Here is a 12,249-nt window from a genome sequence, read left to right on the forward strand (position 1 = left end):
GTTAGACAAATGCGTTTTTGTATTGCATGGAGAACTAATTAAATTATTTGTAACAAAATGGTATAATGTATCAACAAAAGGATGAAGCTTCTTATTTACCTACACTCTTTTGATAAATGTGAACCGGACCAGCCCAATCCAGGGTATACCACCCCGACAAATCCCATTGTCGCATCATTTTTGACCGATCAATTACGCAGATCATAAATAAGAGAAATGTTTCATTTTATAATGCAAGAGTAGGTTTTATTTAATATTTTTTCCATTAGTTTCGTAAACAAATATCCCATAGTTGCATAATACTTTTTTTTAATTTATAATTTTATTTCGGTTTATTCATCAATGGAGACTTTTATTTCTCCTCAAAGTTGGCGTTGAAGAGTCGATTGTGAATGCACCACGAATTACACATCACAGATGTAACGTCACTTTTTGCGTTGAAATAAAAATTCTATATTTCGTATGTACAATTTTGTTTTATCACTAAAAATTTCTAGTTAAATTTCATTTAAAGGTGTCACTTTTACAAGAACTTTAACATTATTTGGGAGTTGCCCAAAGGCCTTGGTAATGACAACAATGTGATGATACACAGAATGTCCCATCTAAAATCTTCGATTCGAAACTAATATCTCTGTTATTTGCCAACGGATATTTATGAAATTTAAAATGCAGATATTTTAGACGGTGAAGAATAAAATCCCATTAATGCAATAACCCAACTCTAAAAAACGCATTTTTTACATGCCTTTTTAAATTGTTAAATCACTTAAGATTTAGACGCGTATGAAACAAATGCGCACTATCGGCGACTTTAGGTCACCCTTCTTCGCACAAACGCAGGTGACATTTGACGTTTATTGTTACCTTTTATTGTTAATCAATGACTTATTGCAAAATTTGTTTCCTTTTTCAACAATAGTGAAATTTCTGCCATTGTTGTCTATTTTCAAACTTGAGGTAATTTTATTGTTATTAATTGAATCTTCACCGTCTAATATATCTGCATTTTAAATTTCATAAAAATCCGTTGGAAAATAACCGAGATATTAGGCTTGAAAATCTTAGACGGGACACCTGTATTCTATTTATTTTATCTTCAAGCGGATCACAAAAAAAATCGGACACGAACACATTTTTTTGCTTTTGCTGCAGTTGCAGTAAAATGACAATTTTGAAATTTTAAGGATGAACTGGAGTAACATTGAAAAATGGCGAAAATTGCTCAAAATTGGTACAATAGTCCTTCTATCCACGCTAAAGTACTCTGCCAAATTAAAAAAAAAAAAAAATGATCGAGGAATTTTAAAGTTATTATCTTTTAAAGCTTCGGAATATTTTACACGCGTTCTTATGAGAAATCGATCAATGCTCGTATATAAATTGATAAAAAACATATTTCAAAACGGCCAATTTTTCTTAAATTTTTCACACATAAAGTATCGATATCGGAGAATTTTCTAATGAATTTATAAAAAAAGTTGGTCGAGGGTTTTCCATGTAATCGCTAATTATATGTGGAAAAACACGATTTTTGAGGTTATGTACCTGTTTTAATTTTAATAAAAGGTGAACAAAATGCATATAATTGACGTCGGTATGCAATATTACCCTCATATCGTACGTTTTACTACAGTTACGTTAAGAACTTTAACAGAAATGCAAGTAATGTCGGGAAGAGTAAATAGGAAAAAAAGGAAAATCATCAGTCATCACACTTATGAGAAACACTTTTCAATTTATGCTCCGAGCCGGACCACAGCTCCTTGAGTGTGATGGACATTGGCGAAATCTTCCCGACCACGAGAGTCCCTAAGAACGAAAAATGAAAGAAAAAATGTTTTAAATGTATTTTGGAAAAGGTGGCCTTGGCAAGAACGCGTTTTCCCAATCGTTAAATGCAAAAAGATCACATATCTAAAGACCTAAACCTAAAAGGTCAAGTTTTTATGTCATTCGAGATTACGTTTGACGTTTATCGTTTAAATTTTTTGAGTTTCATCATGAATTTTTGATAAAATTTGTAAAGCGATGATAAAATAGTATCTGCAACTTAATCAGAAAACAACAAAGGCTTAAATAACAAAGACCTGACCTGACCATCTACACACAGAAAAATTTTCTGCTTTACGTTAATAAACGTTCCTGTTTTTACTTGTGGTGTAGGTATTATTTAGTTGCACACACATCCATTTGTTACTCTATATTAAGAAAATTTACACGGAACACAGCTTTACTCCTTAGAAGAAATGAGAAAAAATTACGACAATTTCCTGCAACCAAACCATTTATTTGCAATATCGTTATTATACACAACTAATACTTCCTTGTGTGAAGAAAATCAAAAAGATTTGTTTGAATGCTGTAAGACATTTGTTTGCGTTTAATAACATTTTTTTATGGGAATGAGCTGAGGAATGATTTTGTTTCAAACAAATCAAAAAGGATATAAATGAAAGAACAATTTAGTTACCATTATTAAATTTTATTCATAAGAATAGAATTACGTTCTTCCGATATCGGGTATCGACGAACGTGCTTTTGTAGTAAATTTTTGTAAGGATGACAATGCATTTAGCATATTGGCATTTCGACCATTTCGACTGTGCCAACGTCTAATGTGAGTGTGTTCTTGTGAATTGTGGAATTTAGTAAAAATAATCAAAATGGAAAAGCAATATTGGGACCTAGCTAGATTCCTTATTGAAAAGTGTAACCTAGAACATTTGGTGCAAGTCTTCACAGGTGAGTACCTACCTTTACCTATTATTGCGCAACATTACATATCGAACCCTGCAGCAGGATTGTTTCTAAGGCAGTACTAAATTAAAATAGAATAAATCACAAAGGCTAATGGATTTTAGTATTTTTATCATATTTTCACGTTTTTAGCTTTAGTAATGGACAGCAGCTTGTAACCACCTGATCCTGATAGAGTTATCACTTATCAGTTCTCACCCATCCCGTTCCTACAGATGAATTTCATATTTTTGTTCCTCGCTCTAAGTCTGTGCACTATGGCGTTCGCGCCACAGAAGTTATCTAAAAATGTAGGTTCAGGGTGTAATTTGGCGCGCATTGTTGATATTAATTTCTGAGGACTAAGTTATCCAATTTTTATAATGGTCATTGCATGTTCAAAAGTTTTTGAAATTTTTTAAAAATAAATAAACAAAATATCTAATTGTTCCATAATGTCACTAAACTGGGTAATTTCCACACTTTTTTAAAACATGGTTAACCCCAAGCTAAGCATGTGAGATTTTATTTTATTAGAGTTAATTTCTGCCAAAAATTTAATATCCACTTGGTTACTTCCACTAATTGTCGCAAACTTTTTGAAATAACTGGGTCCATTATTGAGTAATCTTACCATACATAAATAAGTATTAATTACACGCATTACCTCATTCTAAATTTCTAAATTTATGAATTAAAAAAATACTGGATTGAATAATCAATTCTCCTTCTTTATCTCATCAATAATATTCTATAAAATTTTGATGGTTATTGTATATTAGTGAGTCTATTTGCACAGTTGTTACTTTCAATATAAAGAACTAATCATTCTCTCTTTATCTATCCTTATGCACTTTCTGTGTGAATGTTCTGTATATAGGAACTAAGTAAATGTGAAAATATGTAGATACCTCGTAGCATTATTAATGAAAAATTTATTATTATAAAAAATGTTCATTGTAGAAAACCAAATTACTCTAGAGGAGTTGGAACAACTAACACGAAATGATGAATTATTTTCGACAATTGTACCGTCAATAGGTGAACGATTAAGAATAAAGAGACATTGGCATCATAATATACATAATGCACAACCGTTACATGTAAGCTTATTTCGTTTAATTTTTTTGGTTTAAATGAGTATACTTATTATGCTTACTATTTTTGTGTGTTTATCTTTCTTGTGAATCACATGATCACGTGCACTATAGAATAATACGTTCCTGTTCAACAGGGCGATTATCAGCGACCGTCAGAGGATACACCTGACATTACAGATTCAGAAGTTTCCACCATCACCATACCATCAACATCAAATTTATCTGCAAACAGTTACGAGTATGTCAATGACAGATTGAACGCTGAAATAGAATTTGACAACGATACCGAAAATGTTCAATCGGCAACAAATCAACCTCTCTCGAACACAATATTGAATGCTGAGATATTAATACTAGAAAGTAATAATGAACATGAACAATCAGATCAACCTCTCCCTAAAAAAATGAAGCTTGGAGATAATACTTTCCATCAGTGCATGGTGGATTTTGACCTAAAGAAATTACTTGCTAAAACTGTTACTGGCCAAGCCATAATGGCGTCATACAATGACAGAGGGTTGAGTCCTAAGTGCCAAGGGTATTTAACGAACATAGTCATCTGTAACTTTTTTGATATCGATATAAAGTTAGTACTTATAATTACGTATGTGGTAAACAGTGGGTGTGTTACAATGATTATTTTTCTCCACCAGCGTCCCCCTCACGAATGACATATGTCACAAGTCGCCAATGCGATAGTGGAATTATTTCCAAAAGAATGCAAAGAAGTGTACTTCTCTGCTCCAGTTCCTAAAAGGTACTCCAAAACCAATACAACTGGCATAGCAAGAGGTAAACTGGTAGACAAAAATCGAAACATGTTACAATTTTTAAGAAAATGCAAAATGCTATCCAAAAAGGATACCTCTGAAGACGATAATGGAGGAAGTGGAGATGAATCTCATGTTGGTATGTAGACCTATGCATATTAGGTACCCCCCATTTCCGCGTGGGGAAGGGGCTTATACCATAATGAGTGGAAATGGGGTAACATTATCTATATTTATAAAACGAATTACATTGTAGATTTGAATGATGTAATGAGAAGCGCAGATTGGCTCAAAAACAATTGCGAGCCATTTGAAAGTGTTTTAGCGCACTGGAAAAAATCATTCCAACTAAGAAAAAAGTTTTCTTCTCCTAACCCCATTACGATATCATCGATTTATGACGACTGGCCTATTTTAAAATTATCCACGGGATATTTACTGGTAATGCTTTAAATTATAAAATAGCTGGTAGGGAACCCATTATTTCACAAGTTTGCGCAACAAAACCTAACGTTGAAATTTTTTAAACGAATAATTATGGGGCACCCCTGCACACGTTTTCATAATTAGGTTCCTTTGTTTTTTTCAGATAGAAAGTGATTTCGAAGAACTATATAAAGACAAAGTTTGCATGCTTTTCGAACATTGGCCATCAACATTTGAAAGCGTGTTAGAAGTATCAAAAAACAAGAAGCCGACCAACGGCATACTGTTTGAATTGCTGAATGGCGGAAAGCTTAAAAAGGGTAATTCATAATTATCTTGGCGTGTTCTATATAAATAAAGTGCGATATGATTTCTGTAGATTCAGAAGATGTCATTAAGTTTTTAGTGTTGTTCGAAACAGTTTCGAACAATGCTAGCAAAGTGGTAAAGAAAGGAGGAAAAACTTATTGGAAACCTACAGTGGCAGAATCTCAGGAGGGTTTCATTCTTCACGTTAAGGTATATCATTCTGTTTATATTGAAACAAGTATATTAGTAATAGCAATTGCAGGCTCCAAGTAACATTCACGATGCCATTGAGGCGAAAAGGACAAAAATGGCCAGCTTTGGGATGACCGTCCAACCATACATCATCATCGTCGGCCCAACATTTTACGACATCCAGACTGTTCATCTCTACATCCATGACATTTTATATACAGTGCCAACTCTGCTGAAAGCCGTTGACGTATGTTTCAAGTCTTTTATAGTTTTTGACTTACAATATCCGTTGGAGGCTGAACATATATGGTTTCTTATCCAGTGGATCATTTACGATATTCATTTAAAAAGTGATAAAAAACTGCCCCAGATCTTCCAACTCCACAATCAAATTAAAAATCAAAAATCAATATAGGATCACAATGTTACGTTGCACTTTATGTCGAAAAACCTTTTTGAAATGCAATATTTTTATTTTTCATCTGAAAGTACAACATCCTTTGCAACAAACTTATTTATGTGGTTATCAATATTGTTTACGTAAATTTTCCAATGTATTCAGTTTGAAGAAACATATGAACAGCAGTAATCATTTGGTTGTAGCCTCAAACCATATTAAGACAAGGAACGTTTGCGTGGACAGTGACTTAAGTAATCGAAGTAATGTATCTCAAAATGACAAAGATGATAATGCTGCCATTTCTGATTTTGATGAAATAAACACTAAAGATATACCAGTTCAACTTACAGACACAGATCTGACTCGATGTCTCTTAAAATTTATTGGATCCTTATATTGTAATCCCTCCATAACAAGAAATCTTGTCCAGGAGATAATCTCACATAGTTCTGAATTAATTGATGACATACTAAACTATATTAAGATTGAGTTAACAAAAGCCTTGGATTCCAACCTTCATGGAATAATACAGTGTATTTACAAATAACTTCAGTGTATTTGAAAACTTTAAAACAGAATATAAACGTTTTAAATACATGGAATCTGAAAAATACCTAATACAGCCAAAGTCTGTTGTTATTGGTGAAATGCCGGACAGTCGTAGAAATCCGAAAAATACAATAATCATGAGCTCAAGAAAATGTGAGGCGCAAGTAATTCCTATGCGAAAATGCTTAAAAAAATTTTTGGAACTTCCTGGCGTTTTTACCGTCATTCAATCATTTATTGTCAGTGAATCAAATAAGGATCAGGAATTGTCTAGCATTTTTTGTGGGAGCTTGTGGAAAAATCTACAACACACTTTTGGTGAAAAAATTGTTTTGCCGATTTTACTGTACTATGACGATTTTGAATCGAATAATCCTTTAGGTTCTAAAGCTGGTATACATAAAATAGGTGCCTTATACTATACAATTGCTGGCATTCCACCTTCTTTTTCTTCAACGTTAAATAATATTTTTCTTTGTCAATTAATGTACAGCTCTGATAGGTCAATGTTTGGAAATAGAAAGGCATTTAATTCATTACTTGAGGAATTACAGTTTCTAGAATCGAATGGTGTTACTTTACAACTTCCAGAAGGTAATTTGCGAGTTTACTTTTGTTTATTTGCTGTATTAGGAGATAATCTGGGACTTAACTCTTTGCTCGGATTTACTGAATCTTTTAGCAGCCATTATTTTTGTCGTAAATGTCGAAGCAGCAAAGCTGAAACTCAGGTGGCCATTTTTGAAAATTATTCCACTTTGAGGAATCAACAAAATTATAAGCTTGACGTCGTTAACAAAGAATTTGGGGTTCAAGGTTCCTGTATTTTTAACAGTTTAAAAAACTATCACAATGTTGAAAATATCACATTTGACTTAATGCATGACATTTATGAGGGTATTTGTAGATATGATATGGCGAAAATTATAAAACAATTGATATCAAAAAAATATATCTCACTAAATTGCTTAAATCACCGATTGAAATACTTCCAATATAACAGCAATGTTGACATAGGCAATCCTATACCAGCAGTTTCTGACCATCATCTAACTAAGGGTTGTTTAATAATGTCGGCTTCAGAAATGGCTGCTCTTGTAACTTACTTTGGAATAATAATAGGTGACAAAATACCAGAAGGAGACGAACATTGGAGGCTATATTTGTTGTTATATGATATAGTCGACATAATTACGAGTCCTGCAATTACAACTTCTAATTTGAGCCTTTTAAAATGTTTAATTGCCGAGCATAACAGTCTTTATCAAGAATTATTCCAAGAAGGCTTGAAACCCAAGTATCATTTTTTAGTTCACTATCCTTCAACTATGCTATGTGTTGGTCCTCTAAAACATCTATCGTCCATTCGTTATGAGGCTATGCATAAATTGTCGAAAGTTAATGCCCACATTGTTAACTCTAGAATAAATTTGCCATATACGTTATCACTAAAGTTACAATTGCGATTGGCATATAGACTTTTGAGTAATAAGGGAATCGAAAATTCGTTTGAAACTGGCAAATTCCTTGGTACTTTACAGAATTATAACTTAAACGATGCATTTCCTACAGACTGCATCAGTGACTTGTATGTAGTTAGTTGGGCTAAAATTAATGGAATATTCTATAAGATAAAACAAATGACGTAAGTGAACCAATTTTTGGTGTAATTCGAAATGTTGTCACAGACTGGAGCGGTAGCGTTTACATTGTTTATGACAGTTGTGTCACTGTGGGTTTTAACAGTCACATGGCAGCATTTGAAATCGAGATTTCAACTAAACAAAATAGAAAAAGAATTATAAAACTTAATCCACAACATTTAATTATTCCTCGATCCATTCATATAGGAATTGATGGAACACATATGATTGCAAAAATTATTCAGTAAAGGTTTTTCGGCAATTTTATAAGCTTTTCCGTTCGTAATTTAGTTAAGTAGTCTAGTTAGAATAGTTAGTTAAGTAGTTTAGTTAGAACTGCAATGTTACCATGTATACATAAACCAGTACGTAAGTATTTCTTAAATAAAAAAATATTTGCAAAATATATTTTTTTAATTTCCAAATATGTACATACCTACATACCACCTATAGATAAAATATGTAAATTTCAGGAATAAACAATAAATTTGCCATTAATAAATCCTTCACAACTAACAGCCGATAATTAATTTTTCAGAAGACTATTTTGATACTCTGAAATAAACAACTATAGAACGTTCTATCCACACATTTTGCTGCAACTGTAAAGCTAGAGTACATGCTAATAAACTTGCAGTTTCTAGAAATAAATTGTAACTTCTTATAAATAAAGAAGGTAAGAAAATTAAAATATACATTTGTTGTGCGCAGTAAAGCCAACTGGAGGCTAATAAAACTATCGAAATTTGTTCGCAATGTTTTAATTCTCACAAACAAATTTAAGTGACTCCAAATAAGCAAAACTCCAAATTTGTAATTAAGCGTCTGTGGTCAATAGCAAACGTAATGCAATTAAATGGTTTAGTTCCTATAAATAAAAGTTTAATTCGCCGCCGGTAAAGAAATCATTTATTGGTGAATAATTAATTTTATTTATTTGAAATAAACTGTTCTCTGTGTGTAGTGATTTTGTTAGCAGTACCTCGGTGGTAACTGAATTCCTTAATGGAAATTGACACTTTTTATGTTAGGTTAGGTTGTTTTCAGTTTAAGGTTATACCGTGTGTTTCAAAAAACTTCTGGTCAAGTGGGTTATGAAAAACAAAATCGTATGGCTCAGCTTGTCAAATAATAATTAAACTGTCAGAAACGTCATTAATCGCCATAATAATTTTGTTTGTAAAATTTTATCTATGAAAATCGTTTTAACTCCTGAACAAAAGATTATATTTTCGCAATGTCACCAAGATCAAAATGGGACGTGGGTATACCAAACTGAACCGGTTTTTTAAGGATTCACGGAAAATTTTCCAAATGTTGTTTATGAACGCTTTTCTGAGAATTTGAGTTAACACCGTTTCGAGAAAGTGGCAGTGTTCAGCGGAAGCCTGGAAGTGGTCGATCTAAGGTTCCTACTGAACAAAATATTGAAACTGTCCAACGTTGAATGGAAGACGAACCTCTCAGGCAACTGTCGCAGTAGACTGAGCCATCGAGCCATCAGTGTCAACTTGTCAAAAAATTGTTCAAAAGGATCCTGAAGATTGAAGCTGAAAGGTACAGGAACAACATGTTTTCATCAAACAACTCCACCATGATGAATTGGCTCATGGGTATTTTCAACAAGACGGGGCTACAGCGCATACAATACGGGAAACCCTTCGTTATTTGCGGCAATTTTTTTGCGATAGGTTGATCAGTCGAGATCTCTGGCCTACAAGAACGCCAAATCCTCGGCAGCTTGATTATTGCCTGTTTCCTCATTTAAATAACTCCGTTTTTAAGAAACCTGTCCACACAATTGATGATTTGAAAATCAGAATTAGGGAAGAATGCAAGCGAATAACCCCTTAGATATTGGTGGGTGTTTTTTAGAACATAACCTAACATATACGATCAATTAGAAGAGGTCGCTAGATCTGAGACGGATTTTTGAACAAAAAAAATCAGACTGTCCTTATCACCACCCTAGAAGGAAACGTAAGTTACATAACTTACAGAGGAAAGTTTTAAAGATATTTTTCTTTGAATAAAAAAAAGTTTTGGTTAGAGCAATGAAAACAAGCGAAAAAAGTCAAAGCTTAATCACACAGAAAAAATGTTTAATTATGCAATTGACAATAACAAATAAACAAGTAGGTAAGAAGAAGAAAAATTAAAAATTGTAAAAAGATCGTAATAATCAATTTTATAAAAGTTGTGTATTCATGTTATTAAGAATATAAGTAAGTACAAAGTTCAGTTTTAACACTTAATAAAATTGACGATAAGTAGGTTTTACATATTAGGAATATGTAATATATTTGAGATAAGGACTTTATTTATAAAATATCGAGCATTATAAGTTATAACATAGATAATTATAGATAGATCATTAAAAAAACAGTTGACATAAATAATAAATTTAAGCTTTAATTCCAGAATGTATCGCCATTATACCAAAACCTAGACTCTCGTATGTAACTTGTTGAAAACCTGCTTCTTCTATCATTGTCTTAATAGTTTCCTTAAAAAAAGATTCATTAATATGGTTTCATTAAAACCCATTACCTTGTTGTAGAAACACTAAAGATAAGTATGTATAGTTGAATTTTTTTAATAAACAATTTTCAAAACGTTGTCTTGTTGGTATGAGCCAAACTGTGATTTTCATGATAATACGATTGGTCACATTGAGTGTCAACATTTTTTTATGTAACTGAGCCTGCGCCCTAACGAGCGAGAGTTTATTTCAAATTCGAAAAGGTTTCTCCTGATTTCTCATTAAATTTGTTTTGAAAATGAATTCACGGAAGAAAGGTACGGGAAGTGAAGTGAACATAACCTTAACCATGATTTGGTGTCAAATTGTTATACAGCTGGTCCATATGATCAAATTTTAGGGTGGTGCAGTTGGTTTTTTACGTCATTTTGACACTGACAATTGTTTATTAAAAAAATTTCACTATATATAAAAAATGGAGAATTTAGCAACAAGTTTTTAAAGATTAATTTGCCTTTTATTTAACGTATTTACCTTGTCGGGAAACTCCTTAGAACTTTCGACCAAGTAATCGAAGATTGGTTGTTGCCCCAACATACATCCCATCACTGGTAGAACATAAGAGCCGTACATATTGTAAAACCTTCAAGTGAAAATTATTTTTTATTTGATTTATTTTGTTAAGGAACTAACCCTTGAGCCAGTTTACAGTTTGTGTTGCTAGTTTCCAAACAAAGAAATTTACCACCAGGTTGTAAAATTCTATAAGCTTCTTTCAACACCTTTTCCCTGTTAGGACAACATCTTAATCCGTAACATATGGAGTAGGCATTAAACGAATCATTTTCGAACGGTGCATTTTCACCATCAGCCGTCACTAAAGTAATTAAAGAAGGATCGTAATTCGTAGCTTTAGTTTTGCATATATCCAACATCTGTTCGTTAATATCACATACGGTGACATGACAGTTCTTTAAGTTATGATCTTTGACATATTCGAGGAACTGAATAGTTGTAGCACCTTCAAGAAATGTATAAGAGCGACAAAATTTTGAAAATCTCTGTTACCAGTTCCGCCAGCCATGTCGATGAGTTTTGTGTTGCTAGTAGGGCCTAAACGATCTATAAATGCTTTCCTCCAAATTCGATGCATTCCCAAAGACGCAAAATCATTTATTTTGTCATAATCGAGAGCTGCATTTGTAAATATAGTCTGCTCTAAAATGAAAATTTGAAGCATCAGCAATTTAAATTGTGTCTTCTTACTTTTTCTATCGGCATTCCGTTTCTCGTCCGCATTTGTGTTGTGTGCTGTATTCAAAAATCTTGCAGCGGAAGTGCATCTTTGCGAGAGACTTTTGCGAAGAATTATTCTGGTCACGAACATTTTCGTTACAGAAGTGCAGCTAATCTTATCTAATTCCAGTTTAACCTTCTGTTATATAAGAGTTAGATAAAATAAATAAACAATAATGCACTGTTTGATAGGTCAGTTTAAATTTCTCTTATCATATATATGTATATCGGGCGTTCAAATGAAATCCTGGGCTGGGAAGGCGTCAGAAACTGTCAATTGCTTTGCTTTTTTAAAGTGTAAATTGACAGTTGTAATTAGAGCATGTTGACACCTAACCTAATC

The 12,249-nt window shown here is 32.7% G+C and overlaps 1 protein-coding gene and 1 long non-coding RNA gene across 2 annotated transcripts; one reads left to right on the top strand and one right to left on the bottom strand.

Annotated features, from left to right (window-relative positions):
* The first annotated feature begins 5,420 nt into the window (after nucleotides 1-5,420).
* Nucleotides 5,421-8,532, top strand: LOC138129634 (uncharacterized). Its single transcript, XR_011159288.1, has 2 exons — nucleotides 5,421-5,554; nucleotides 5,607-8,532. It is a non-coding gene; the product is annotated as an uncharacterized lncRNA (long non-coding RNA).
* A 1,896-nt stretch (nucleotides 8,533-10,428) lies between these two features.
* Nucleotides 10,429-12,042, bottom strand: LOC138128020 (2-methoxy-6-polyprenyl-1,4-benzoquinol methylase, mitochondrial-like). The gene is made up of 5 exons (XM_069044211.1): nucleotides 11,877-12,042; nucleotides 11,679-11,828; nucleotides 11,304-11,631; nucleotides 11,145-11,253; nucleotides 10,429-10,634 (listed from the first exon to the last, which is right to left on the bottom strand). Exons 1-5 carry the CDS (start codon nucleotides 11,995-11,997, stop codon nucleotides 10,533-10,535), a joined length of 810 nt encoding a protein of 269 aa, XP_068900312.1. The 5' UTR covers nucleotides 11,998-12,042; the 3' UTR covers nucleotides 10,429-10,532.
* Between the last annotated feature and the right edge of the window lie 207 nt (nucleotides 12,043-12,249).

This window comes from Tenebrio molitor, chromosome 4 (assembly GCF_963966145.1).
Source record: "Tenebrio molitor chromosome 4, icTenMoli1.1, whole genome shotgun sequence".
Taxonomy (NCBI): Eukaryota; Metazoa; Arthropoda; class Insecta; order Coleoptera; family Tenebrionidae; genus Tenebrio; species Tenebrio molitor.